Genomic DNA, 26055 nt, shown 5'->3' with positions numbered 1-26055 from the left:
AATGGATGTACGTATGTAAATATGGCTGATGCAGTCCTTGTCTTGTTTTTACGGTGGCCTTGAGGGGTCAAAGCACAACACTTTCCAAAACCACAAAACATGACATTTCAATTCAATTCAGTTTATTTTGTACAGCCCGATATCATATCACAAATGATAAATTTGCCTCAAAGGGCTTTACAATCTGTACACATTTGACATCCCTGACCTTTGACCTCACATCAGTCACATAATATGTCGTTATGCTTTTTCTTTTGCTGTTGTGTTTCGTGAAATGTTTTCTTTTTGTGAAATAAGATTTTTTTGTGAAATGTATGAAATATGGATCAAATGTTTGTGTAGCGTGTTTTGTGTAGGCCTAACGTGATATGTGAAATTTGTTGTCAAATATTTTCGGGAAATACTTTTTTCCGTCTCCATTCAAGTTGATAATCCTAACCTTCTTAATCCAAAATTAGGCCCAATTTATCAAAAAGTTACCGTAGTTGAACGATGCAAGTTTATCAATTTGCAGCGAAATAACTTATTAAAAAAATGTCCACATTAAAACTTTGATTGAAAGCGCCCTACTTGTTGTTGGCAGATGTAGACAATGTGTTGACCCACCACTGCAACGCAACACTACTCCCATCACATTGCTTTATTTATGCCACGACTGCTGCTAATAATACACGTGAAGATTGGAGGAAGGGAGGGCTGCTTGTTGCAGATTGATGGGGAGTTCAGGGGAGCTCAGAAACTGTTGGTAAATGTCGGTGTTTTTTGAAGCGTAAAACTTCAGAGCAGCCAGGAAGGTTTTCCGAGTTTGAGGAGTGATTTTCTTTTTTTATTCTTCTTCCAGATGCTCGACATGATCCGAGCCCCTCCTCACCAGGGGGCGTGGCCAATTTAATACCCAAAAATCACCATTGATTGAAATGCACACTTTGCAAACGGCACTAACATGCCATTTATTTATTCATGACATTGTCAGAAACTTTCACCGTTCTAATCCTCGCACAAATATTTAATCCAAACAGCGCGGAGCAGGACGCCTACAAAACGGGCTATTTTCTTCACCGTCGGCGCATTGTGTGACTGCGGGGCAACAAGGTGGCGGCCTGTGGTTCCTGATGATAAACCAACAGGAGTGTCAGTCCTGCTTATTGCAGCTATTGTTCCATCAGCCGAGCACAGTGCGAGTGTGTGTAGCTTCTGGCTGGATTTCAGCTCAAGCTTCAAGGATAACAAAGAATCAGGATTATTGTTTAATCAAATATCACAGTGGTAGCTGAGAAACTTGTTTGAGTTTAAAAAATTTTAAATTTCATTTGGGTATTTACCTCTAAAGCTGCGTTCACACCAAAAGCGTTGTGAATTTTTCACATCCCAAGCAAAGTCATCGTACAGTGCTGAGCGATTAAACATCTGGTAGGAGTTTATAGCATGCCGCACAAACAACAATGAACAAGTGGAAGCGGCAAGGTGCTCAGTGTTGCCAGATTGGAGATGGTGAAGTATAGTACCAAAGGCTCAAAATGGTCTTATTTGGAGGATAATTATCGTGTATCTGGCAACACTGAGATCGGTCGACCAATGACTGTCCTCTCTACAGTCAGAGCTCGCGCAAGAAGGTGGAACGTAAGGGAGATACCATTTCCAAAACTTGTAAGGGCGTAATAACTAGTTTGTTAAAGACACAGAGAAACACAAATATCCGACGAAGCAAAATCCCCGACGTTTTTGGAATCCCTGCCGGACGCATTTTTTAGGTCTCAAAAAGAGGACATGTCCGGGGAAAAGAGGACGTCTGGTCAGCCTAACTTACTTCAACGTGCGAGAATGGAGTTAATCCCACATATTTGCATCATTTGTGTCATTTATTTCTATTATCTGAAAAATTTCCCCTTGGGGATTAATAAAGTATATATCTATCTATCTATCTTAAGTTTGTATGTGATCACGCTGTGCTAGTTTTCTTCGCATTTGGTTAAAGTACCTATATTTAAATTACCTATATTTAAAGTACCTGTATTTTTACATTACAGTTTGGACCTGCTGTCTTAAAATAATGAGATTTGAGCTGCATTGAAGTCCACAATAGACGGGGTGGTGTTTTTCCTTTTCATATTTGAACTCGTGTTTTTCTTCTTCTCATACCTTCCTGCTTTCCCATCCTCCCTCCACCTGATATTTATTTCCTTCTCCCCCCTCTCTCTTTCATCCTTCTATTCGGTTTTCTTTCCATCCCCTCCTCCTTCCATCCTCCTCCTCCAGGATCCAGGTTCATCTTGCTGCAGGGGAGCCAGCTGGACGCCTCGGACTGGCTGAACCCGGCGCAGATCTTGTTGTACTACCAGCAGAATTCCAGCGGGCCGTGGCTCGGCGAGCTGTGCGGACGGCGCCTCCTGGACCCCTGCGAGCACCAGTGTGACCAGGAGACAGGTGAGCCCAGGACACAGGGTGGTTACCTCGACTAGTTTCCATCGTCAAATCCACCGAGAATAATTCAATTCAGTTCAGTTATATTTGTATAGCCCATTCTCACAAATTACAAATTTGCCTCAGAGTGCTTTACCATCTGTACATATAGACATCCCTGACCTTTGACCTCACATCGGATCAGGAGAAACTCCCAAACAACCCTTCACGGGGGAAAAAGGAAGAACCCTTCAGGAGAGCAACAGAGGAGGATCCCTCTCCAGGATGGACAGAAGCAATAGATGTCATGTAGACAGAAGGAATCATTTCAGAGTTACAACACATTCAATGAATATGACAGAGCGTATGAATAGTGGACCACGATCTAGACCTCCATGATCCATCAGGCAGATGGAGGTAGAGAGGAGGAGTGGGCGGGGCATCAGCAGGGCCATGGCATAGTTGGTAGTACGCATATTAGAGTTACAGATTGTGAAATGTTGGCATCTTTTACCTATTCATTACGTCCATAGAGATATTTATTATGAGGGTTACGGGTGAAAGATATATTAAACACTATGCAGATTCAGTTGGCATGTAGAATGCAACAAGGAATTTCAATGATAGCCTGTGGATGTTGGTTCAATGTGCACAACATTTATTTTCAAATCGGGTAAAAAACATTATAATCTGTGTATGCTTCAGTTACTCTGTCAGCAATAGTGAATATGTATATGAGACAGGATACCGCTCAGTTTCACCTTTCATTAGAGCAGAAATAAGGAGTCTTTATTGGAAAACGCCTAAACATACCCTTAGTAATAAACACATGTAAAATCTTAATTTTCTGTGAAATTATAATCTACTTTTTACTTTGCTTTATGCTATTCTCCCATTGTGTTTTCCACCTTAAAAGTCCCAGCTATAATCATCTGCAGGCATCTATTTGACAAAAATATTCAGGCAGAAATAGAAATGTCCTACTTATGTGTGTTCCAACTTATACTCCTCAATGCCTGCAGCACATAAAGTGATTCTGACTGTTAGGGGGAATTACACTTCAGAGTGTTACCTTTCAAAAACCATTACTTTGGGCATGCCTGGATAGGCGTTTTTTGTAAATTTGCTACGAGGTTGAACTCTGTTGAACCAAACAGCGCGAGCCAATAACACAATAACACGAATGATGGTAACACCTCGAAGGTGTTGCACTGATAGGGCACCGTGGCCTAAATGTCAACTGTTCTTCTTCCCATGTTCCCCCATTCGGTCGCCTTGTGCACATGCGATGATGAACGGATTCTTTAGGTTTTGCATCTGAAAAGTCTTTTCTCGCGTTCTGTCGCCTCGGTGGCACTACCTCTTGAAAAAACCCGGTTTCAAGAGCGCAAAAACACATGTTGAGTCTGACATCTATATTTTTCAAAATATGTTATTTACAGTGAGAACTGAGCGAGAAGCAAAAGCCTCCCATGGGATCGTGATGAAAAAATGAAGGAAAGAAAGTGTAAAAGATCAATGGGATCGTCCAGTAAATTTGAAACGCAGAACAAAGTCTTGAAGTTTGACGCCATCATAGGTAGGGATGGGAATCGAGAACCGGTTCTGTTTTAGAACCGGTTCCCAGTGAACCGATTGTTTGGGATCGTTAGCCAAATTCTTTAACGGTTCTGCTAACGGTCCTCTGTGGCGTTGCGCATGCGCAAACTTTTTTAGTTTCTTCAGACTGCAGCAAACATGGCAACTAGGCAGAAGCGTTCTAAAGTTTGGGTCTATTTCACACGACAAAATGACAACGACGCCACTTGTAACGTGTGTAAAAAGTCTATTTCGTCGTAGGGAGGAAATATGACAAATATGAATAAGCATTTGAACACAGCATGGAATTAAATGACAGGAGTGTCATGTGTTCGATGCAGCAGCAGCTCAGCTAACGTCGGCGCTTCAGCTCTTTCTGTCCAAGGTAAACTCCTCAAAAGTGCTCACAACCACTCACTGTGTGAAGCAATTTGCCTTTATTGTGTGTAGTCGATCAAGTTATCTTCTGTCCCTTCGTTTGAAGCATACATTTGAGCTCCGGCATTGGTCTCCCATTATTGATCACTTCACGTTTGGATTGAAAGTCCAGTTTTGAGAAATGTTTGATCGTAACGGTGTTAATTATCGGAGGACGTGTGTTATCAGCAAACGTTCGCGTTATCGTGTTAACCCATTATTAAACTGAACATATCGATTTTTAATCCATTATTAAACTTAGCATATAGCTACGCTAGCGCTAGCGTAGCTATATAATCTTCCATTGTCAGCCCCCTACATTGAGGCAGAGGTCGTGTTTGCCTCCCCTCTTAATGTGGCTTTATGTCAGCTCAGCAAATTCAGCGATTTTGTTAGTGCCATTTGTTTCATTGTGTAAACCAGCTTTCACTATATAAATAATCTCCATTGCCATCCAATTTAGCTGATGAGGTTCAGAGTCAGACCGGTTCAGAGGCTGGTCGTCTGGGTCACAGGCTACAGCACGTCTTGTACACCTCCTCATATCTTTGTGTTCAGGCATCCTCCACCCCATCTGAGAGAGTGTTCTCCACGGCTGGAGACACAATAAATCCTGAGAGATCGCGTATCCTCGCGGAGAAAGCAGACATGCTTATTTTTCTGCACAAGAATTGTTGATGATCTATACAATTGATGGTTGCACATTTGGTATTTGCCACTGCTAGTTTCATTTTTGGCAGCTCAGTTCATATACCCTTTAAAAAAAAGGAAGGAGCACTGTAATTTCTAGGAACATGCTTAAATTAAACAATACATTTTATTTAAATTATGTAAGTTTTATTTTAAGTTCAAGAGGAATATTTATAAATGTTTTTGGTTATTTAAAAAAATGTAAATGTGTATGTATACATACTGTATATGGTGTGTGCAGCATTATAGAAAATTATATAAAAGAAAATTAATGTAAATAACCCATTTGTGCTCTTTTTTTCACCCCTTGCCCAATAAGAATCGATAAAAGAATCGATAAGGAATCGAATCGATAAGCAGGAATCGATAAGGCATCGGAACCGTTAAAATCGTATCAATTCTCATCCCTAATCATAGGTCAACCAGTGTAAGTGACCAATGTGTCCGTGTACAATGTAATGCATTAAGTTTACTAACTACAAGAATGTTGGAGTGTGCAGTGTCGCGGACCCCAGCCGCACTACAGTGAAGCGTACTGATATTTCCAGATTTGCTTTTATTCATGTTCAACCATCAGCCCTATTGACAAGATAAATGTATCAGTTTCTCCTTTTCCATCAATCTCCAGAAGAAAAGTAAGCGCTAAGGAACAAATGAACAGAAATTAGTGTAAACATTAATTCGATGACATATAATATACATGTGGACATTAATCACAACATGTTCCCTTTCTTAAAGGGCACATATAACTAAACTCTAGCATTAGCATCTTATTACAATACATTTTACAGGTTAATTTGGTTCCAGCTCGGTGCTTAGCCGTTCATAAAGTGACTTATGTACTTCAGAAAAATACTCATGAACACCTTTTTTAACTAACATACTTTTTTTGCGATGTCATGTTACGAGATTTACATCTACGTCCGGTCTGCCGGAAGAGCTTCAAAACAAAAGCACCCAAAACATACAAAGGAACTTGCAAAATAAAAGCTTAAGGGAAATAGTCACCATATTAACGTAAACCTTTTCAGTCATTTACATTCAGACCTCTGCCACGGTTTTCATAAATTGAAGTTCTACAAAAACATAATGTCATAATGACATAATGTCTTCATTATGCTGATGACAACCTGCATGATGTTTTTGAAGAACTTCAACCATTTTTTTCCTGGTAACTTTTCAAGAAAGTAGGAGGCTCCTCCAGCCTGAAGACTTCATCTTAACCAAGCAAGTATTCACCACGCCGTGGGACGAGGCTGCTGCTGGCTGCCTACAGTTCACTGTCTAAGGCCACATTTACACATAGCCGGGTATTTACAGAAACAAATATTTCTGCCCCTCCGTTTTCAAAAATAACGTCGTACACACAAGGTCATTTTCAAAAAAGTTTCTGTTTATATGAACCCGCATAAACACGCCCCCGGGCGTCATCATAACTATGCCAAACCTGTAGTCGGCAGTGTAACGAGAAGGATAAAGACATGCAAACCAATCAGAATTCTCAAAACCAACAACAACTAGGAAAAACACGACCAACTTTCTTTTCCTTTAGAGAGTAAATATGGCGCGAGGTTCATTTGTATGGACAGACAGCGAAGTGGAGCTGCTGCTTCGAGTCGCCTTAGATTATAAGGCAAATGAAGCACTCGATAATGTGGATTGGGAATCATACGTCTTGGGAGTATAGAAAGCTGAAGGACTGCTGACCTCCGTGCAGTTTTTCGCCTCTGCTCCTCGATGTAAAAAATCAGTTGTGTTTGTAAATACAAACAGGCCAAAATGGTTTGCATTAACGCACAAATGAGCACAACTTGACACCATCCATGATCAGTAAGCAAACTAACTGTAAACATCGGACGCTCACATGACGTGAAGTATTTTTAGTCGCATACTGTGACGTTTGACAACCTAAAACTCTGTTTGACCTAGTTTACACGCAAACACAAAAACGGAGTTTTCAGAAATCTCCGCTTTGGCCGGAGTTTTTAGAAATGATCGTTTTCCGTGATAAAACCTCCGTTTTTGTGTAAATGAAAGGCCAAAACGCATGAAAATATCTGCGTTTTCCCATTGTGTAAACAGGGTCTAAATAGCATCTTTTCTCACCGCGACAACATTTACTGCTGCATCATGTTTACTGCGTAGTGGACGTAATGAGTGAAATGCAGCGGAGAGCGCCTATCTGCACAGTAAATCTGTCTGCTGAGTGTTTGATGGTTATTTATTTGTGCTTCAGAACGTAACCGCCGTGAAACGGAGGAAATAACTTAGACGTAATCGTCAAAGTAACTTTTACAACGCCAATAGACCTTCACGTTTTTGTTTTATATCATTAACAAATCGACACATCAGGGCTTGAAAGGAGTCACGAGACCTAAATGCTCGAGCTAGTTTGTGTGACATCTCACCAGAACCAAAAACAAACTCGTATGGGGTGTGTCAATCAAATTAATGTCAAGAATCGACAAGAAGAGATATAGCGCTGGTCTTTTACTTTGACACTTTCATCTTTTGACTGGTTTTGTTGATTTCCAGTTTCATTTCAAATGTTGGAAGAAGACATTTTACTTAAAAAACCCTGTAGAGCTAACGTTAGCAGAGACATTAGCATATCGTTAACTAGCGGTAGCGCTACTATGCTACGCTTGCGATACTGGAGGTGTACTGAATGTAAACACTTTTTAATGATTGTAACTGTGAATTTCAAAATACGGGCTTTACATTGTCTTCTGTCTGGTGATGTGGTGGTTCACTTTTACACCTGTAGCTTTAGCTTCTACCCTGTTTGTGTGCTCTACGTTCTTATTGTTTTTATCTATTGTTTTTAATGTAATTGTAGTTATTACCTTCGCATTGAAAATGCGGAAGGTTATGTTTTGATCGCCGTGTATTTATTTATTTGTATGTGTGTTTGCGTGTTATTCGCATGAGTCAAAAAGTATTAAACCGAATCGCAGGAAATTTGGTGGGATGATAGTTTGTTATCCGGGGACCATTAGATTAGATTTTGGGATCGATCAGGTCAAAGGTCAAGGTCAATGTCATGAAAAGGTCAACATCTTCTTGAATCGCATGCAATTTGGTGGGATGATTGGTTATTATCCGGGGACCATTTGATTAGATTTTGAGATCAATCGGGTCAAAGGTCAAGGTCATGAAAAGGTAATAATCTTCAATTGTTATCCAATTGGCATGCAACTAATGCCAAAATGTTCATAATTCAACGCCCAATCTTGTGATATGCGAAGGTATGCGCTCTACCGAGTGCCCGTTCTAGTTTTTATTATATAGCTCCTCGGATGTTTTAATTATGTGATGTAAAGTGCCTTTGAGTACCTTGAAAAGCGCTATATAAATCGAATGCATTATTATTATTACCTTTTTTATCTTTTTTTTTACTGCTGAATCCGTTTGCATATATCCTTCAAATACATATTTTAGACCCTTCTGGATGCTTATCTTTCCATCCTATTTCTTCATGGAGTGAAGTCAGTGAGTCTGTGAGAGTGCGGGTTTGGAATCGGTCTCTTTAGGTGCTTTTAAAAAGAGATTGAAAGAGTTGGAAGAAGGTTCATCTGGTTGTAGATGTGTTTTTTTATACTACGGTATGTGCCCCTGTGTGAACTGGGATATGATGACCTGAGTCTAACTTTTGGTTTTACTTTTATTGTGATCTAAACAAATATTTTCCTTTTTTTATTGTCTGTCACTGTTTTATGTTGTATCTTGTAACAAATATTTTTAATCTCAATGAGGCTTTTCCTGGTTAAATCAATTTAAATAAATACATTGATGGAGGAGCATCAGATGGGGCGGAGCAAAGGGTCAACTCTCTTATTCCACCAGGTCATACAGTTTTTTATATGTTTAATTCAGTGGAAAAAGGGGAAGCTCCGCCTCGCTTCATGTGCAACTTCGTGGACAACACATTTGTCTGTGCAAAGCTTTAAAAACTGTGTGTAGTTCGAGACAGAGGAGGCACTCTAGGTCTCGAGTCCCAGTCCGGCAAAGCCTCCACAACTCGCAGCGGTTATCACTCGCTGGGGCTTTAATTGTTTACACTTGTGACCATGACTATGCTCCACTACACCGCAGGGCCTGGAAATGGAAAATAGATTGTCTGGAGCACTTGACCTGACTTTCGGAGCTGATCAATTAGTTTTCATTTGTACTACCGGGGACAGCAGGAAGTAAGAACCATATAGTTTAATCTGTATGTATTTTTCGAGTGGAGAAAAACGTAAAAAGGACAAATTTAAAATCTGAATTAATTATCGCAGATAAACTGTAATGCGTTTATCTCAAGCGACTGGAGAGGGAACAGATTTTGAGTTTTTTTTTTACAAAGGTCAAGGAGTAATTTGCCAAAATGTTAACGACTGCTCGGAGCTCCTTCATCTGGTGTGAAATCGTGGCCAAATTGCTTTTGCTTTAAAAGGTGAAATCAACATTTTAATTCATGAGATTGTTTCCTCGAGGAGCAACAGTCCAGTTTTATGTAAAATAAATAATAAATAAAACATTCAGGTCCCAGCAACAGTTTCAATGATAGAAGGAACATACATCATTCTTATTACTTAAGGAAAAACAAACAAAGAATAAAAATAACATGGCACGTCTGATAGGTGTAACTATTAAGTCAGCAGCACAACCACAGTCAAGGCATCCGAATTATACTTTAATTACAGTTCAACTCATTAAAGCCCCCGTTGTTTTGATGGAGACATCTGGTGGATTACCACGGCAAAATAAATGGTAATTATGCATTTTTACAGGGACAAACTAAAATACATGCCTTCAGCCCCGCGCTGCATCTCCTAACCAGCTACCACTCAGCTCACCGCCCCTCCAGACTGCTGGAAAGAAAACCCTGCCGAATGCCACGATAAATCAGTTTGGAGCCACTCCCCTTCTTGATGTCGTTCACTTTCACTCATTAGTTGCGCCATATGCTTGTTTATTAAAAATCTCACTCAAATTTGATCCAATATCCGGTTGAATATTATCGTTACATTGGAGTGAGCAGACAGCATGGTGGTCTGTGTCCAGTGGTGCTCAGCTTTTTCTCGCGTGAGTTTGATCGCTTGACTATTTGTGGCTTTTCGCTTCACTCGCTTAATTCGCGCCGAAGAGGGGGCTGGGCTTATCTCTGTGGCTGTACTCCGTGGAAAACGTTATCATTTCCGCCATCCACCACGGAAGGACTAACCACTATTTCTGCTTCGTACTTGTTGAGGACATCCCACAAACCTCGGAACATCTAACGCCCTCGTGTTTGTGTTCATAACATTAATATCATATATATATATACATACATGACATCACCCGTAGGCTCACACAGCTCGGTGACTTTCACCGACTCCGTCTGAATAATTGGCGCTTCCAGCGGTACTAGAGTAGCAGCAGCCGTTAGATTCACCAACGGCGGTGCAGCTCAATGCTGATTGGCTTTCACAATTCGGCGTCAGGCGAGTTTTTCGCCAAAATTTCAATATTTCAACTTGAATTTCACCTCATTCGCAACCATTCTCGTCTGTGCGTTGTCTCTACATGGGATCTACTCCCTCGAAAAATTCTCAAAGTTTTGGGTGGGAACGCAGCTTAAGAGGAGGGCCACAATGAGTATTTACGAGTGACACGGTGGTATCACTTTAACGTGTCACGTTGTTACACACAGTTACGGTACGCCGAGTGCCGGGTACATTCAGACGCAGTGGTATGATTTTGGCACATGGTCAAAGAAGCATTGCTATTTTATTTTGTTCTCATTCCTTTGTGTGACTTCGCTGTTAATATTTTCTAGCGTTGGTGTCACGGACCATTATTTGAGCCATACGCGGTGAAAGCCATACAAAAAAAATGGTATTCCGCCCTGCACACCAGTGTGTATGTGTGTGTGTAAAGGACCCTTACGCTCTGGCTGGATGAGCGATGGCTTGGAACGATGGGTGTACCCTGATCTTGATGGTGTGCCTGAAATGACTGATGGACGTTCAGTAAAGATGTCAATAACTTTTGATTGATGCCATGCGGTACATGCATTTTTTTCCTTTGCGACCTTAAAAAAGGAGTGAGAAAGAAGTAAATCCATTTCGGTATTGTTGTACTCCAGCATTAATATGTACTGAACTCTGAGAACGAGTGACTCACAACTGCTTAGAATTTATATCTTGTCACAAAATTGCTTTCTTATGCTGTCGGCTAAACACCTAAACCAGAGACTGGTGTTAAATGCAGCTGGTGCCATGTGCTGAGAACTCAAATCTGATGCTTAGGGACATTATATATCATGTAATTCCAGCGACTCGTTATTAGAGAAACGTTTTACCCCCAATTTCTTTTTTAAACCTTCATATTGGGGAAAAATTCCTGCTAATTAGCTAATCTTTGCAACAAAATTAGACTTAAAATAAGGTTCTTCATCACCTGGATGAAGTGCATTTTGCTTTTGCTTGCTGTTAAAACGATGAATATTACTCTTCTAAACTGATGGCTGTATATGACTGTATATGTACGAAGTGGACATAGTCGCATTGACGTCACCCGCCATTTTGAAGCATAGATATCTGCATTTAGGCCGTCGCCATCTTGTTTTCTTGCAACCGGTGAACTGAAGTGACCATATTAGGAATGTGGAGGAGTGACGTAGAGACGCCCTATATGGCTCTGGTTGCAGTAACGACCTGTCAATCACAGTAAGCCCGCCCTCAGGCATGCCTTGCTTTATTGTCTATGTGACTCTAAATGGACCATCATTTAATAAATGAACATCATGCTGTATTGAAGAAGACTTGAAACTAGAGTTTGAGATCAATAAACTCATGTTTACAATGTTTACTGAGGGAATAAATCAAGAGGGAAGTGGAGTCATTTTCTCATAGACTTCTATACAACCAGAGGAGTCGCCCTCTGGTCGTCAGTAGAGAGTACATCCAATTTTAGGATAGCTCTTGGTGTCTGGCGGTCAGTTTAGGAGGCGCTTTATTTGATAGGCGGCTTAGTTTTCTCTGAGCATAGCGCACGATCCATGCGTCAGTACTGCAGTCGATCAGGTTTGTTTACTTCTATCGGAGCAAAATCGTGATCGCAATTCATATTGAAATATTGTGCAGGAAATTGGCCCAAATAAAACATCTTTTTTGTTGTTGTGATATGCCAGGGGTCCCCAAACTTTTTCCTGTGAGGGCCAAATAACTTTTCCCTTCTCTGATGGGGAGCTGGGGTCAGTTTGTAACAGATATAGTGTGACGGGGGTGGGGGGGGGGGGGGGTGCAGGTGACTTTCTTTTTTTCACTACGCCAGATCTACGTCGTTTGATGAAGCCTCAAATCTGTTAGACCTACAACTACAGTCATTTTATTGTTCTGACCACAAATCTAGATAATTATAATAAACAGTTTAAGAGCAAAAGGCCCTCCGCTCTGACTAAGCCCTATAATAACAAATATACATTGTCATTATATATAACATGGTTAAAGTCATTCATGAACCAAATTCCTTTTTTTTGGCCTGAACAGTCCTCAAGGACTTTTCCTTAAGTCTGTTCTGTCTCTCTCTTGTCACGATACTAACATTATAAATTCTATACGATCAAGTGTAGAGTTACATAACTTTACAGACTGTCTGCATTGTAGAAAAAGTACTTAAACATTTCACTTCTGGCAATTTTTTAAATTTATTTTTAAAGCCGAAGACGGTCTCAAGAGCTCCGCCGCTTCCCTCGCTGTGAGCGCAGCGCAGACAGCATTTAACGGAGCGGAGCAGCACGTGCACGCTGATCGCTCATTTAATGAATTATCGATACAAAAAATGTGCTAAATCACATCGATTTTAACGTACGGATACTTTGTTAGTATCGTTACACCGTGCAGCGTGACAGCAGCAGATGTAGCGGGTTGACATTCACGCTAACCTAAACCACCAAACGCTGTCGACATCTAAACGCTGATTGGCCGAGACTCGACACGTCCCATCAAAGATGTTTTATTGCGAAGAGCACCACTTCACATATTCTCCGCGTCTTACTGCAATCTCAACGGCAGCGGGCCAGGTGACCCCCCCCCCCCCGTCCCAAAACAAAAATGTATTGTTTTCCAGAAAGCCACACATAAACAAATATGCATAACCCTTTCCGGGACCTTACCTAACCTTTTCGACACTATTCCGTTCTATTTGATAGGGGCTAGTCTCGGATTTGCGTGGCCAGACTAAAAAAAAAAGAAAACAAAAATCATAACGCGTCTCTGGTATTGTTCAGGGGGCCGGACCAAATGTGGAGGTGGGCCGGATCCGGCCCGTGGGCCGTAATTTGGGGACCACTCTGATATGCAATTATCCGTCACTCTCTAGAACAATCAGTAGGGATTAGAAGAGAGTAAGAGTAATTTTTATAAATGATACAGAGATTTTGTACTTGTTTATCTCAACCAATTCCTTTTTTATATTTCAATGGCCCCCCTTGCCTCTCTGCTTTATTCAAGACATTCAAAGTCCAAGCGACGAGAACAGCGTGCTGATAAAACAGAATAGCATAACTCTGTGTTGTTTAACGAGCGCTCTGCCAGTGAATACATTTTGATCATCCCCGAATCCACTTTGCAGGGAGCGGAAGTCTGTAAACAGAATAATAAAACGTTGTTTTAACAAGTCCTTTAAAAGTCCTCATCTCTGCAAGTAAATATTTTTTATTCTTCTTGTTCTATGTTTCTAATCGTTCAGAAGATATTAAATTATTAAATTCAATGATCTCCTGTCATACATAAGTTCTTATGTTTTTTTTTTAAGTTCTCAAGACGTTTTATTCTCTTTTTTTATGTACAGCGCTTATTAATGACACGTCCTCTGTGGAGGCCTTGAAAGCCTCGCCAGCAAAAAACAACAACTCACTTTTAAAAATAGCTTTGGCTTGATGAAGACGGTGCATGACAGAGGCTAAGAGAAAGAGAAAAAAAGAAACTTTAAATGAGTTTCTTTATGAGAAATGCCTTCATTATCTTCCCATTAGATGAGCCTTAAATAAGTATCAGCAACTTAATAAGCATCGCAGAGGTTTTTTTAGACATAATTCCATAACAAATTCTCGGATTCAAGTAATAGATCTAATTCTAAAAAAAGTATTATAATAATAAATAATAAATAAATAATAAAAAAATAATAATAATAAGAAAAAAATATATATATATATATTACATTATTATTTTTTTTCATTTATTTATTATTATTATTATTTATTATTTATTTATTTATGAAGAAAGTGGCCAGAATGGATAATTTTAGTGTTACCTGGTTACTTGGAAAGTCTCCGCCGGTGCGTCACTCAAACTTTAAGTGCAATCTCACATTTAAAGAGGATTGAAGCGTCTTTCCTGTTTTTGCATCCATTATGCATCAGAGTGAGCTCCGAGACCTTTTAAATGAATCAAAAAGCCGGGGCCCGGTGTGTCTCACGCCTGCTTTCTTGGAACCGTATCTGAGGTTCGCCCACGTACCTAAATCCACGCTCCTTAAAAAAATTAAGTATGAGCCGGGTGGGCCTGGCAAGGCGAGGCCTCTGTAATTGTGTTGTATTTCTTTTAATGATGTGTTTGTAACAAAACTGTCCTGCACAAGTGCAATTATATACAGTGTTTCCCCGAGCATTATAACAGGGTGGCGCCCCGCCGTGGGTCCCTTTCCTATCTCAGGGGGGGCATCGTCAAGGAGTTAAGCTTAGGGCACCAACATGGCTAGCAGCGGCACTAGTCCCGCCCCCCTGAAGCTGTAAACCTAGGGGAAACACTGATATATATATATATATATATATATATATACTGTATATATGTGTGTGTGTGTGAGGGGGCTGCAGGAATATTGCACTGTCGCTGTAGACGGCTTAACTCCAATCCACATTGCTGCAGAAGGAGATTCTGCAGCAATGAGATTTGAACATGTGCATTGTGGCATCACCTGTTGGTTTGAGGACCGACGTTAAGAAGCCTTCGAATTCGCCGCCGACCATTTTTAAATAAGGCCGTCACCATCTGGGCTTTTTTTTTTTTTTTTTTTTTTTTAAAGTTACCAAATTTGAAATGCGGAGGAGTGACATAGACATACAACTCTGGTAGCGGCGGTGTCCTGTCAATCACAGTAAGTGAATCATTTTGTCATGGACTCTCATACAAACAGAGGAGTCGCCCCCTGTTGGTCAGGAGATAGAATGCAGCTTTAACACATGAAACAAAGTCTTATATACAACCAGAGGAGTCGCCCCCTGGTGGTCAGGAGAGAGAATGCAGGTTTAAGACACGTTCGCATTGGCTTCACTTTAGGCTTCACTTCAGGGGGGCGAGTTTCGCTCCAGAGTATTGGATTATGTGAAACACACAAGGACTTGTCTTCCCTGTAGGATATTCCCACATCATAACTCACACGTAATGGATCAGCGTGCGGATGGATATCTAAGTGATGAGCCGAGTCATTTTGTCACAACAATTAGTTGCTGCCCACTCAAAGGATCTAAGGTTCCGGGCTATTTAAAAGAAAATCTGTAAATGTTCTGATCGCACTAACATCACTTTAGTTTTGTGTGTGTGTGTGTGTCATAAGGTGACAAACAGCAATGAAAACGAAGCTGGCTCAGCACCTGCATATTCAGCAATTAGGGGATGTAACACCTCGCGAGTGTAGAACAAGTTTAAGCTTGAGTGGCGTGACCTCAGAGGGCAATGAAACGGCAATTAAAAAGCAAGGCATGGCGTCGAGCTTTGTTCAGCTGTCTTTGCAGCTAATCTAAATGAAATGCTGAAACTCCTGTGATCTCATTTCCCTTTTTCTACTTTTTTTTTCTTGGACACAATTTACACTGTCAGTCAAATTGTGAAATTGCCTTCCCGGTGTCAATTATTTCAGCACTCTCGCTGCACATTTAATAAAGCGGCAAAGTATAAATGGTGTTAAGAGAAGGGGTGGTTTTCAGTCCACTACCGCACACCACCGGGGGAAACATGTTTGCGTAAAGGTTGGAAGGGCAGAGCGTGCGATTGAATGAGGTAGCTAAGCAACTGTACGAGCGCTTTGAACTCGACTTAATTCAACGGGGATGCCGTGGATTCATTTGAGAGGCGGGGAATGTGGGCTTTGCACATTTTGGTTTACTTGAAAGTGATTGAAATGTTCTTTATTCTATTATTTGAAAAAGCACAGATTAACAAAAAGCAATAAAAAGTCAGCATAGACCTGGGGCATGAACAATTTTCTTCCTCTAAAGAGGAACGTGACAGAAAAAGTTTGAGAACCACGGGGCTCAACTGTTTAAAACCCAATCATCTGTTTCTTATGTGAATTTATTTCCCCCATCACACTTTGTTGCTCAGTGAAAAAATGTTTCTCATTACGGATCGACATGAAGACCAAAACTATGAAAACAGAATCGGCATGTAACTCACGGCATGTAATTCACCTGAGCCAGATGTCTATGTCTCTGGTGAGCGGCTCCAGATAGTGCCTGAATATAAATACCTAGGTATCTACCTCGACTCAAACCTTTCTTTTAAGAAGCAGGTAAAAAACGTGGCAAAGGTTGTCAGATTTCATTTAATCAATTTCAAATACATAAGAAATAACTTAAACATAGATACTGCAAAACTGTACTTTACCGCAATCATCATTCCATATCTGACCTACTGCTTAACCAGCTGGGCTCAAGCAATTCAAATCCTGCATAAGCAAGCTCTAAAAATACTGGATCAGAAGCCCAGGAGTTATCACCACTGTGACATTTTATCTAAATACAGTCTCCTGAACTGGGATAACCTCATTAAACTCGCCAATATGTGTCTCGTTTTTAAAGTTTTTAATGATATGGCTCCTCCCCCAGTTGGTGAATTTATTAAACAAAAAACACAGAGTAGCAGACAAACTAGATCTGTGGAGAGAGGCGACTGCGTCGTCCCATTTAGGAGGAGTTCTTTTAGTCAGTCTGCCTTTTCAGTGAAAGCAGGACACCTCTGGAATGCCCTGCTTCTGAATATACGCACTAGCAGAACTTTTTACTCTTTTAAACACGGCCTGAAGAACTGGCTTATTACCAGTCAGATGTGTGAACATGAACTGTGACTCCCTCCTCAGTGATTGTGTAAATAATTATTGTTTTTATGTCCGTTTAAAAAAAAATTTTAAAAAAGAAACCAGCTCCTCAGACTTTCAGCAGTTTGGTCAAATGTTTGTTTTCTTTCCCTGCTTTTTGGTTAATAGTTTGCTTTTAAATCAAACGGACCGAGCTGTAGAGCTGAAAGGCTGAGCGGTTTCTTTGAGTCATGTGTCTGGACATTAAACAGAGCACTTTTCATATGATCTTTCTTTCCTGGTACCCTAGTACCTATTTGAATTTGACATATCAGACACTTCAAGTTGTTGCTGCAGCCCAGACTGAAAGAGCAAGTTCATTTTAAAAAGTGCTCTATTTTCTCCCTTCGTCATCCCCCTTCACATGCCGTGAACCTCAACTAACTGAAGCACTCGAATTGCTTTGTATTGTCGGGTCAAAAAGCAGAAAGTGTTAAGTAAAAAAAACGATCTGCCAGATCCTAGTGCTGGAAAAAGTTCCGGATTCAGAAAGTTCTAATATAAATTTCACAGGATGCTATTGGCTAACCCTTACAGGAGGAGGGCTAATCTTATCTACTAGACAACAATGCTACTCCCACTAGCATACTTCATATACATTCCTTCACAATAGGAGTTTTCAAAATAAAATGTCTGCTTCCGGTTAAAACAGCTGTTATGACGATCTCTAGTAGAAACTCCCATTCTGACTCCGCCTCCCAAAGTCAATACATTTCATTCATACTCACGTCATGCCATAGTTATAATAAGCATAAAACATCTTACAGTTGCAAGAATAATATAATAATCATATTTTCATTGACAGTGACTTTCTTCTATGTTTTCAAAATACATTCTTTGGAATATCCTTCATAATATCCATTATTGATTTTCCTAGCTTTCTTATGTATTAATTTAAAACCATAGAATTTCTTATTTTCATGTGCAAGTACATCTAAAAACCATTACAACTTTACAAAAGACAAAAACGGATGTTGGTGGTTTGTAGAGCTTGTACGGGTTGGGTGTACAGTTCCAAGTCACTAAGCGGTTACTATCTCCTTTTGTCTTTGTATCGCTTTATATGATACATTTTCTTTGTTTCACTCGATTGTACTCGTCATGGACAGAATTCAACAGTAGAACAAAGATTGATCTCGACTATGATCATGCCTTTAAAATACAAATGCCAGACTGCTATGGTCACGTCTTTTTTTCTTTTCCATTCGGGCACCACGAGCAGGTCAATCAGCGAGTCTGATTTCCTTTTAGCCTGGCAGGTACTGACAGCTGACCTTTATCCATTAACAGTGGAGTACAAGCCCAGGGCCCGTGCCCTTCATTTGCCTCCTATTGTGCATGAGCGGAGCATGAGCGGAGCATGTTGTACGCGTTACCTCCGAGTAACCCTGTAAAACCACCGGTGAAGGCCCCATCACTCATACCGAGGCAAGTCAAGGCCGGCGTTTCTCCTGGGTGCTGACGGACGAACGAATAGTTGACGCTTCAACCGTTCTTTGTTAAAGGCTTCACGCCAAATGCCCAGCATGGTCTCAATCCACATCCCTCCACCATTATGTTGTTCTCCACCAATTGGGGAGGTGTTGAAAGATATGGCTCATATATATCAATCAGTTATCAGTAGATCCATCCATCCATCCATTCTTATCTGCTTAATCCGGGGTCGGGTGGTGGGGGCAGCAGACCCAGCAGGCCGACCCAGACTTCCCTCTCACCCGCAACACTTTCCAGCTCGTTCTCGGGGATTCCGAGGCGTTCCCAGGCCAACTGCGTTATCAGTCCTGGGTCTTCCCCGGGGTCTCCTCCCAGTTGGACATACCAGGAACACCTCTAAAGGGAGGCATCCAGGAGAAATCCGAATTAGATGCCCGAACCACCTCAGTTGACTCCTTTTGACGGGAAGGAGTAGCGGCTCAACTCCAAGCTCCCTCCTGATGTCCAAGCTCCTTAATCCCTATCTCTTAGGCTGAGCCCAGTCATCCTACGGAGGAAACTCATTTTGGCCGCTTGAATCCATGATCAGCTATCAGTAGATATTCACCCTGTCTTCATATAAAGCCATCCCACTTGGGGTCCTGAACCAGGGGTTGACAAACCCTTTTTGTATCACAGTGCCTCTGTTTTTAAGAAGATACCGCTGAGCAGTGTTGCATGTGATCCTATTAGCAGAAAGTTGCCGTAGGCCTGAATGCTTAGTGAATTTTGGAAAACCGCAGTCCCCCGACACATTTTTTCTTTTCTAAATAATGGCCAGTGCCAAGTGTCTATTCATTAGACTAATCACTGATCTTAATCCCTTCCCTTTCAGGTTGGGGATGTCATTCAGTTAATGGGACTACTGAAGTCAGATAACAGTGAAAAACTGAGCCTATTAAAAGTAGACATTGGGAGTAAGGATGTGCGTTAATTTCAGTATTTATTCCTCGGCTATCTGGCATTGTGCAATTGATCTCCAGGAAGTACTCGGACAGAAAGTTATCCAAGGAACCCAAAGAAGTTGACCAAGTGGTTTGAGGTGTGAAGTAAGAATCATCGTAGTTCCTAGAGTCTTAAAAAGTAGAATGGGAGCCAGAGCCTTTAGTTATCAAGCTCCTCTTTTATGGAACCAGCTTCCTATTTCAGTCCGGGAGGCAGACACAGTCGCCTCGTTTAAGAGTAGACTTAAGACTTTCCTCTTTGACAGAGCGTATAGTTAGGGCTGAATCAGGTTTGCCCTGGTCCAGCCCCTTGATATGCTGCTATAGGCTTATAGCTGCCGGGGGACGTTTTAGGATGCACTGAGCACCTATCTCCTCTTTTTTCTCTCCTTAGGGATGAATTTTCATCTCTCAATCACACGTTACTAACTCTGCTTTCTCCCCGGAGTCCTTTTGACTTCACGTCTCATGGGGTCATCGGACCCTATGAGACGGCATAGATCCTATCTGCCTGATGGATCATCGATGTCTGGGTCGTGGAATTCCTGCTCCTGACTACACCACTGTCCTGTTGAGACTCCGCCCACTGTTGAGACTCCGCCCACTCCTCCTCCCCACCGCCATCTGCCTGATGGATCGTGGAGGTCTCCATCGTGGAATATACCTACTATGAACTATTCATACACTCTGTCATATTCATTGAATGTATTTTAACTCTAAATCTGTCCTTCTGTACACATTACATCTATTGCATCTGTCCATCCTGGAGAGGGATCCTCCTCTGTTGCTCTCCTGAAGGTTTCTTCCCTTTTTTTCCCCCTGAAGGGTTATTTGGGAGTTTTTCCTGGTCCGATGTGAGGTTTTGGGGCAGGGATGTCTATGTGTACAGATTGTAAAGCACTCCGAGACAAATTTGTAATTTGTGAAATTGGGCTATACAAATAAACTGAATTGAATTGAATTGAATTGTGTTTTTTGTATTTGTGATTTACTGTTACGGGTAAATTAACATGATGTGAATGGAGGACAGAACATGACTTAAGTATGAATAAATACATAAATAAATACAGGGATGAATAAATTAAGGCTTAAATCAATGTATAAATAAATAAATACAGGAATAAATGAATAAATGCTTAAATCAATGTATAAATAAAAAAATACAGGAATAAATAAATGAATGCTTAAATAAATACAGTAATAAATAAATATAGGAATAAATTAATATAATTTATACCTAGACAGGGCATCATTAAATCAATCTATTTCTACATTTCTGTATTTCTTCATTTTTTATGTCTATTTATCTGTCCACACTTATTTCTTCATTTATTTATGCGTGACATGTATCGATCCTTATATGCAAATAAGCTGAAGCAGTAATAACTATAACATGTCTTGTAGCTTTCCTGACACAGGGTCGCTACCCAGGGTAGGCTAAATCATAACAAACCGACCACAGATTTGATGCTTAATCTACTAATTTCTTGCCTGAAAAAAATCCGAAAATGACATGCCATGACTCAACAACAGTAGTATTTAGAATGTACAGACAGGAACGCATTGATAAACACCGTTCGTCTACAGGTCCAAGTGCTAGGGATCGGTTGCTTCGGTCTTGCTCCCCTACTTGACCAATCCTGTTTAACAATGAGGTTCGGACCACCCCAGCTCATTTTCATACAAGGACACATAAATGTCACACATAAATAAATGAAGAAATACGTGTGGACACATAAATAGTGACATACATTAATAAAGAAATACCGAAACGTAGAAATAGATTTATTTAATGATGTCCTCTTTAGGTATAACTTATTCCTGTATTTATGTATTTATTCCTGTATTTATTTATACATTTACTTAAGCATTTATGTATTTATTCCTGTATTTATTTATACATTTATTTCAGCAATCATTTATTTATTCCTGTATTTATTCATGCATTTAATTATTTATTTATACTTAAGTTATTTTCTGTCCTCCATAGCTACATTATCATGGGGACCGAAAACATATTCTCAATATCAGCTACAAATACCAGTTGGGGATGGGGAACTGTTGTGCTTTCCAAAGTCAGAGAGTCGGTTTTCTTTCTCACTCCCAAGATAACAAGACACAGAACAGAGTGGAGTTTTTCAGTGGATGCCATTTGGCCACGAGCAAGAGGAAACAAAAGCAGCAGCTCACTCAGCAGACAGATTGATTACCAAAACCCGCCAGGAAACCCACTCTCTCCTTCCTGCTCGCGGGTCTGTAGTCACACAACTCGGGATGACTTTAAATGTGCACTTACATTTTTGTAAATGTTTAATTTTCTTGGGCTTTGTGTCTTCCTTCTTGTATTCCTTCATTGTCTCTAGATGTGGCCTCATGTTGGAAAAAACAACGGCGCAACATAATTAATCCCGTTAGCTTCGGGGCAAAACTACGGCACTCGGGGAAAAGTTTGTCCATCTTATTAACAAAGTTCTTACTACTCTGGCATTTGTATTCTTCACTTTAGCTTTATGGCGACCGAGATCTGCTTGTGAAACACAGTGATTGATACGTTTAAGAAAGCGAGCTAAAGAAATCAGTAATCCTGAAAGCCGTTGCACGATAGCTAGCCGTGAACAAACCAGTGCTAACCAGCCGAACACATTAGCTCGCTAGCTGGCCGACATTCGCGAAGGGAGTTAGCTCAATGACATTAGCTAAGGGAGCTAGCTCACTGACATTCGCCGAGGGAGCTCGTTCAATTGCCAAGCGGGAGAGCAAATAAGCCAGCTGTCACTAATGCTGATGTTCAGAGGACAATGAGAATTATAAAACAATTTTCCTTCATATCTCTAATGCTGCGTTCACACCAAAAGCATTGCAAATTCTTTGCACGAGTAGATCCCATGCAAAGTCTACGTACAGACGCGAATGGTTGAGATTGATGCAAATTGTTTTCCGGGCGGCATGTTTGACGCAAATTGCGCGGGGCAAAGAATTTGCCTCATTCACCTCAAGTTTAAATATTTCAACTCTGCCGAAAAATTCGCCCCACGCCAAGGTGCGAAAGCCAATCAGCGTTGAGATGCTCCGCCGTTGGTGAATCTAACTGGCTGCTGCTGCTATAGTAGCGCTTGAAGAGGCAGTTATTCATACGTAGTCGGTGAAAGTCACCGAGCTGTGTGAGTACGGGTGATGTTATGTACAAATATATATGTATATATGATATTAATGTTATGAACCCATTCACAAGGGAGTTAATATGGGATTTCCACAACAAGTATAAAGCAGAAATAGTAGTTAGTTCTTCCATGATGGATGACGGTAACGATAACTGTTTTTACGGTTCAGGGTTGGAAACATTTATTGGATTATGAGATTTTTGGTTTACGGTTCAAGAAATTACTAAGTGAACGAGTCCTTCCTTTTCCGATGTTATTTTCCGACTAATGTTTTTATTCATAGAACCTGTCATACAATATGAGGACCATCGATTTTCCACCCGAGGCAAACAAATAATTGTAAAAACTTTACACATTGAGGTTTCCATGTCACAACAAGTGTGACAGTGAGCCAGTGTTTCACATATTGTGTCCTTATCAAACCTTTCAGGATACCTTCCGTTGGCATGAGGCACAATGCAGAGCTCTAGTCGCTTTCATAAACTGCTATTGCCCGGATATTGACGGCCACAGCTCCTTTTTAAAACGCTCCCTGCTGGAAAATATTGCTTTGACCAAAATATGGCTCAAATCTCGTGAGAGAAACCCAACAACGACTACATCATTAACAATAAGAGATGAGTGAGTGTTTTCTAACCGCTTGAAGAGGATAATCTTTTGGATGGCTCTAATGGAGTAGAAATTAAGCAGAGGAGCAAAAGGACTTCTCCATTGAATGAAGAAGTTGGAATGAATTACTGCCTTTCTGTTTGCAGGACAATGCCTTTGCCTCGACGGCTACATGAAGGACCCGGTCCACAAGCACCTCTGCATCCGCAGTGAGTGGGGGCCCAATCAGGGGTAAGTAATGATAATCACCCTTTGACGTCTTTACGATTGCTCACTATCGGCCAGAGGAAATATTAGGAAAGTCATATACAATGAAGGAATCCTCCCCTACATGTTAAACAAGGCCATTTATTGAGTTGGAGAGACACAACCAAACGAACGGTGATGAATTCATATTCTGAATCGGACAAAGTAATTTGCTTCATCATAAAACATTTTTTTTAAATGTCAGACAGGACTAAATATTCACACAGTATGGCTGAAATCTGTTCTCTGAATTCACAAAGCACACTGGTGAAAACACATGCCGTGGAAGGCTCTCACATGTTTACTTCATGGTAATAAATAAAAAGCCTCTTTGAATGTCACATGATGGATGGCCATCAGTTTTCTGTCGGCAACACAGAGATCCTCATGATTGGTCCTGAAAAGCCAATTTTCGTGTGGCCCCTATCTTCAAATACATACGCCACTTATATATGAGAAATCGGGGTTTTCTTTTTTTTGTCTCTGAATTAAAATTTGAAAAAACAAATACATGATGTCATTAATTTTTGTTTTTGTTTTCTTCTTTAGTTCGATAGCGGAAATGAAACCTTGTGGCTCTTTTGTGGATCTGGAGACCATCTCTCATGCCTTTTATGACTCCATGTCTTGACTGTTATGACTAACTCATGTCATTTATGTTTCGCGCCTGCAGCGAGGCTCTTCACTGGTACCAAGGAGAGAGCAAATCTCTTTTGTACTTGCAAATACAGACATTCTTTGAATATTCTCCGATAGGTTTTCAATCCATTTCTTTGGCTGGAAACACGATTCCCTCGCTCCCTCTTCTACGCTCGGACCCATCTGGTCCTCTGATCCTTGTTATTTCAAAGTTCAATTACGAAACTTTGTGGAGGGCTTCTTTTTACAAAATCCATTTGACTAAATTAAAATTGAGTTAACGGTGCTTTGAAAGTAATTAACAAACCTACCGACCGAACCTTCCTGCCTGGCTGACCCCGTACGACCTGTTGTCACTGTGACATCATCAGCGGTAGTTTCTTGCTGATTTGACTCTCCATGAACAATAAATATGTCTCTAGCTAAAATTGGAGTGCCTCTAAACCTTTAAACACTTTGGCCTAACAAGAAGACAGTGGTATGAGTTTTAGCACAAGCATTACATCACTTTTCGGGCTGATGGTGAGTCAGTAAAATAGTTTGAGATTTAATCAAAGTTCCTGTGGTCAGCTCATGTCTTTAGGTGCAAGGTCACTTCTTCTATATTACAATAATGATTTCAAGTGATGACTTGATATCGTTTGGCATTGAAAAATGCTGTTTCAGACCCCCGTCCAAGGAATGCATATCAACGCCTAATTGGGTTCACATCTGCTTGTTATAAAGTCCTTGACATTTGGCTAACACTACAGACATATAGTGCCAACCGCTGGGTGACCACTAATAGTGTGTGTGAAGGGGGGGGGGGGGGTGCTGCTCCGGAAAGTACTTCACACTTTAGAGACACATTAGTGTTGAGCTATTGGACGGTTCCTTCTGGGATTACTACGGGATTATGATTATGGATTACTTTTATATCGTTAGTCGTCTGTCAACCTTTTTTCTTTCAGTTCTGGAAATTCAGACTGTGAAAATATACTCATTTTCTCAGAGATGATGTCATACTATTACTGTGGCATTTTTTTTCTCATTTGTATGACTTGGTTCTTGTTATAGTATTGCTGTTAGTTAATTGATAGCAATGTTATTGTATATGAGTGTCAAGACCCCCCTGTGCTCACCTACAATATGTCACACACACACATGCCAACCAGAAAGACACTCACCATGATGCAATGAGACGGGAAGCCAACTCATTAAACCAGAAGAGCCACAAAATAACAACAGACACAACGGGAGTATACACAGACCAAGAGACACAAACAGACCATAAAGAGACACACATTGATTACAAAACGACCACAAAGTGACCAAAAAGAGACACAAAACAACCACAAAGAAACAGCAATGCCTTCAAAGAGACGAGATTACCCAAAAAAGACACAGAACAACCGACAGATGGAGGCAATTTAGAATATAAAGGTATAGAAAAAGAACAACATTAACATGTTCAGAAAAAAAATATATATATGTAAACATATTAGTGCTGTGAAAAATAACTCGTTAACGCGTTATGATTAAATTACAGGATTAATTAGTAAAAATTTTTTTAACGCATGCGCAGAATGAGCTTCCAATACGTCTGTTGTTGGTCGTCTCTACAGCAGCATGTCATTTTTGTCTCTACGTGTCGCGTTAACACGACTCCGATCTCCGTCTCGCGCGCCGCAGAGCTCCGATGCCGGCGTGCGCGCATATCGGGACGAAAAAAAGTCACTTGCACCCCCCCCCACAACAACTCTTCTCGGCTCGCGCACGGCAGAGCTCAGCCGCGATGCGCGCACACTGGTGAGCAA

At 40.7% G+C, this 26055-nt stretch overlaps 1 protein-coding gene across 2 annotated transcripts in view; it reads left to right on the top strand.

Moving 5' to 3' along the window:
• The window catches only part of astn1 (astrotactin 1), a 462961-nt gene that overhangs the window by 135578 nt on the left and 301328 nt on the right, over nt 1-26055 (top strand). For both annotated transcript variants that reach the window (XM_056421820.1, XM_056421821.1), the window contains exons 8-9: nt 2257-2424; nt 23521-23605. In XM_056421820.1, the coding sequence (XP_056277795.1) occupies nt 2257-2424; nt 23521-23605 (253 nt within the window). The remainder of the gene's footprint in view (nt 1-2256; nt 2425-23520; nt 23606-26055) is intronic.

This window comes from Pseudoliparis swirei, chromosome 8, assembly GCF_029220125.1.
Source record: "Pseudoliparis swirei isolate HS2019 ecotype Mariana Trench chromosome 8, NWPU_hadal_v1, whole genome shotgun sequence".
NCBI classification, from domain to species: Eukaryota; Metazoa; Chordata; class Actinopteri; order Perciformes; family Liparidae; genus Pseudoliparis; species Pseudoliparis swirei.
The sequence above is the reverse complement of the archived record's forward strand: the minus strand, read 5'-3'. Positions and strand labels throughout refer to the sequence as shown.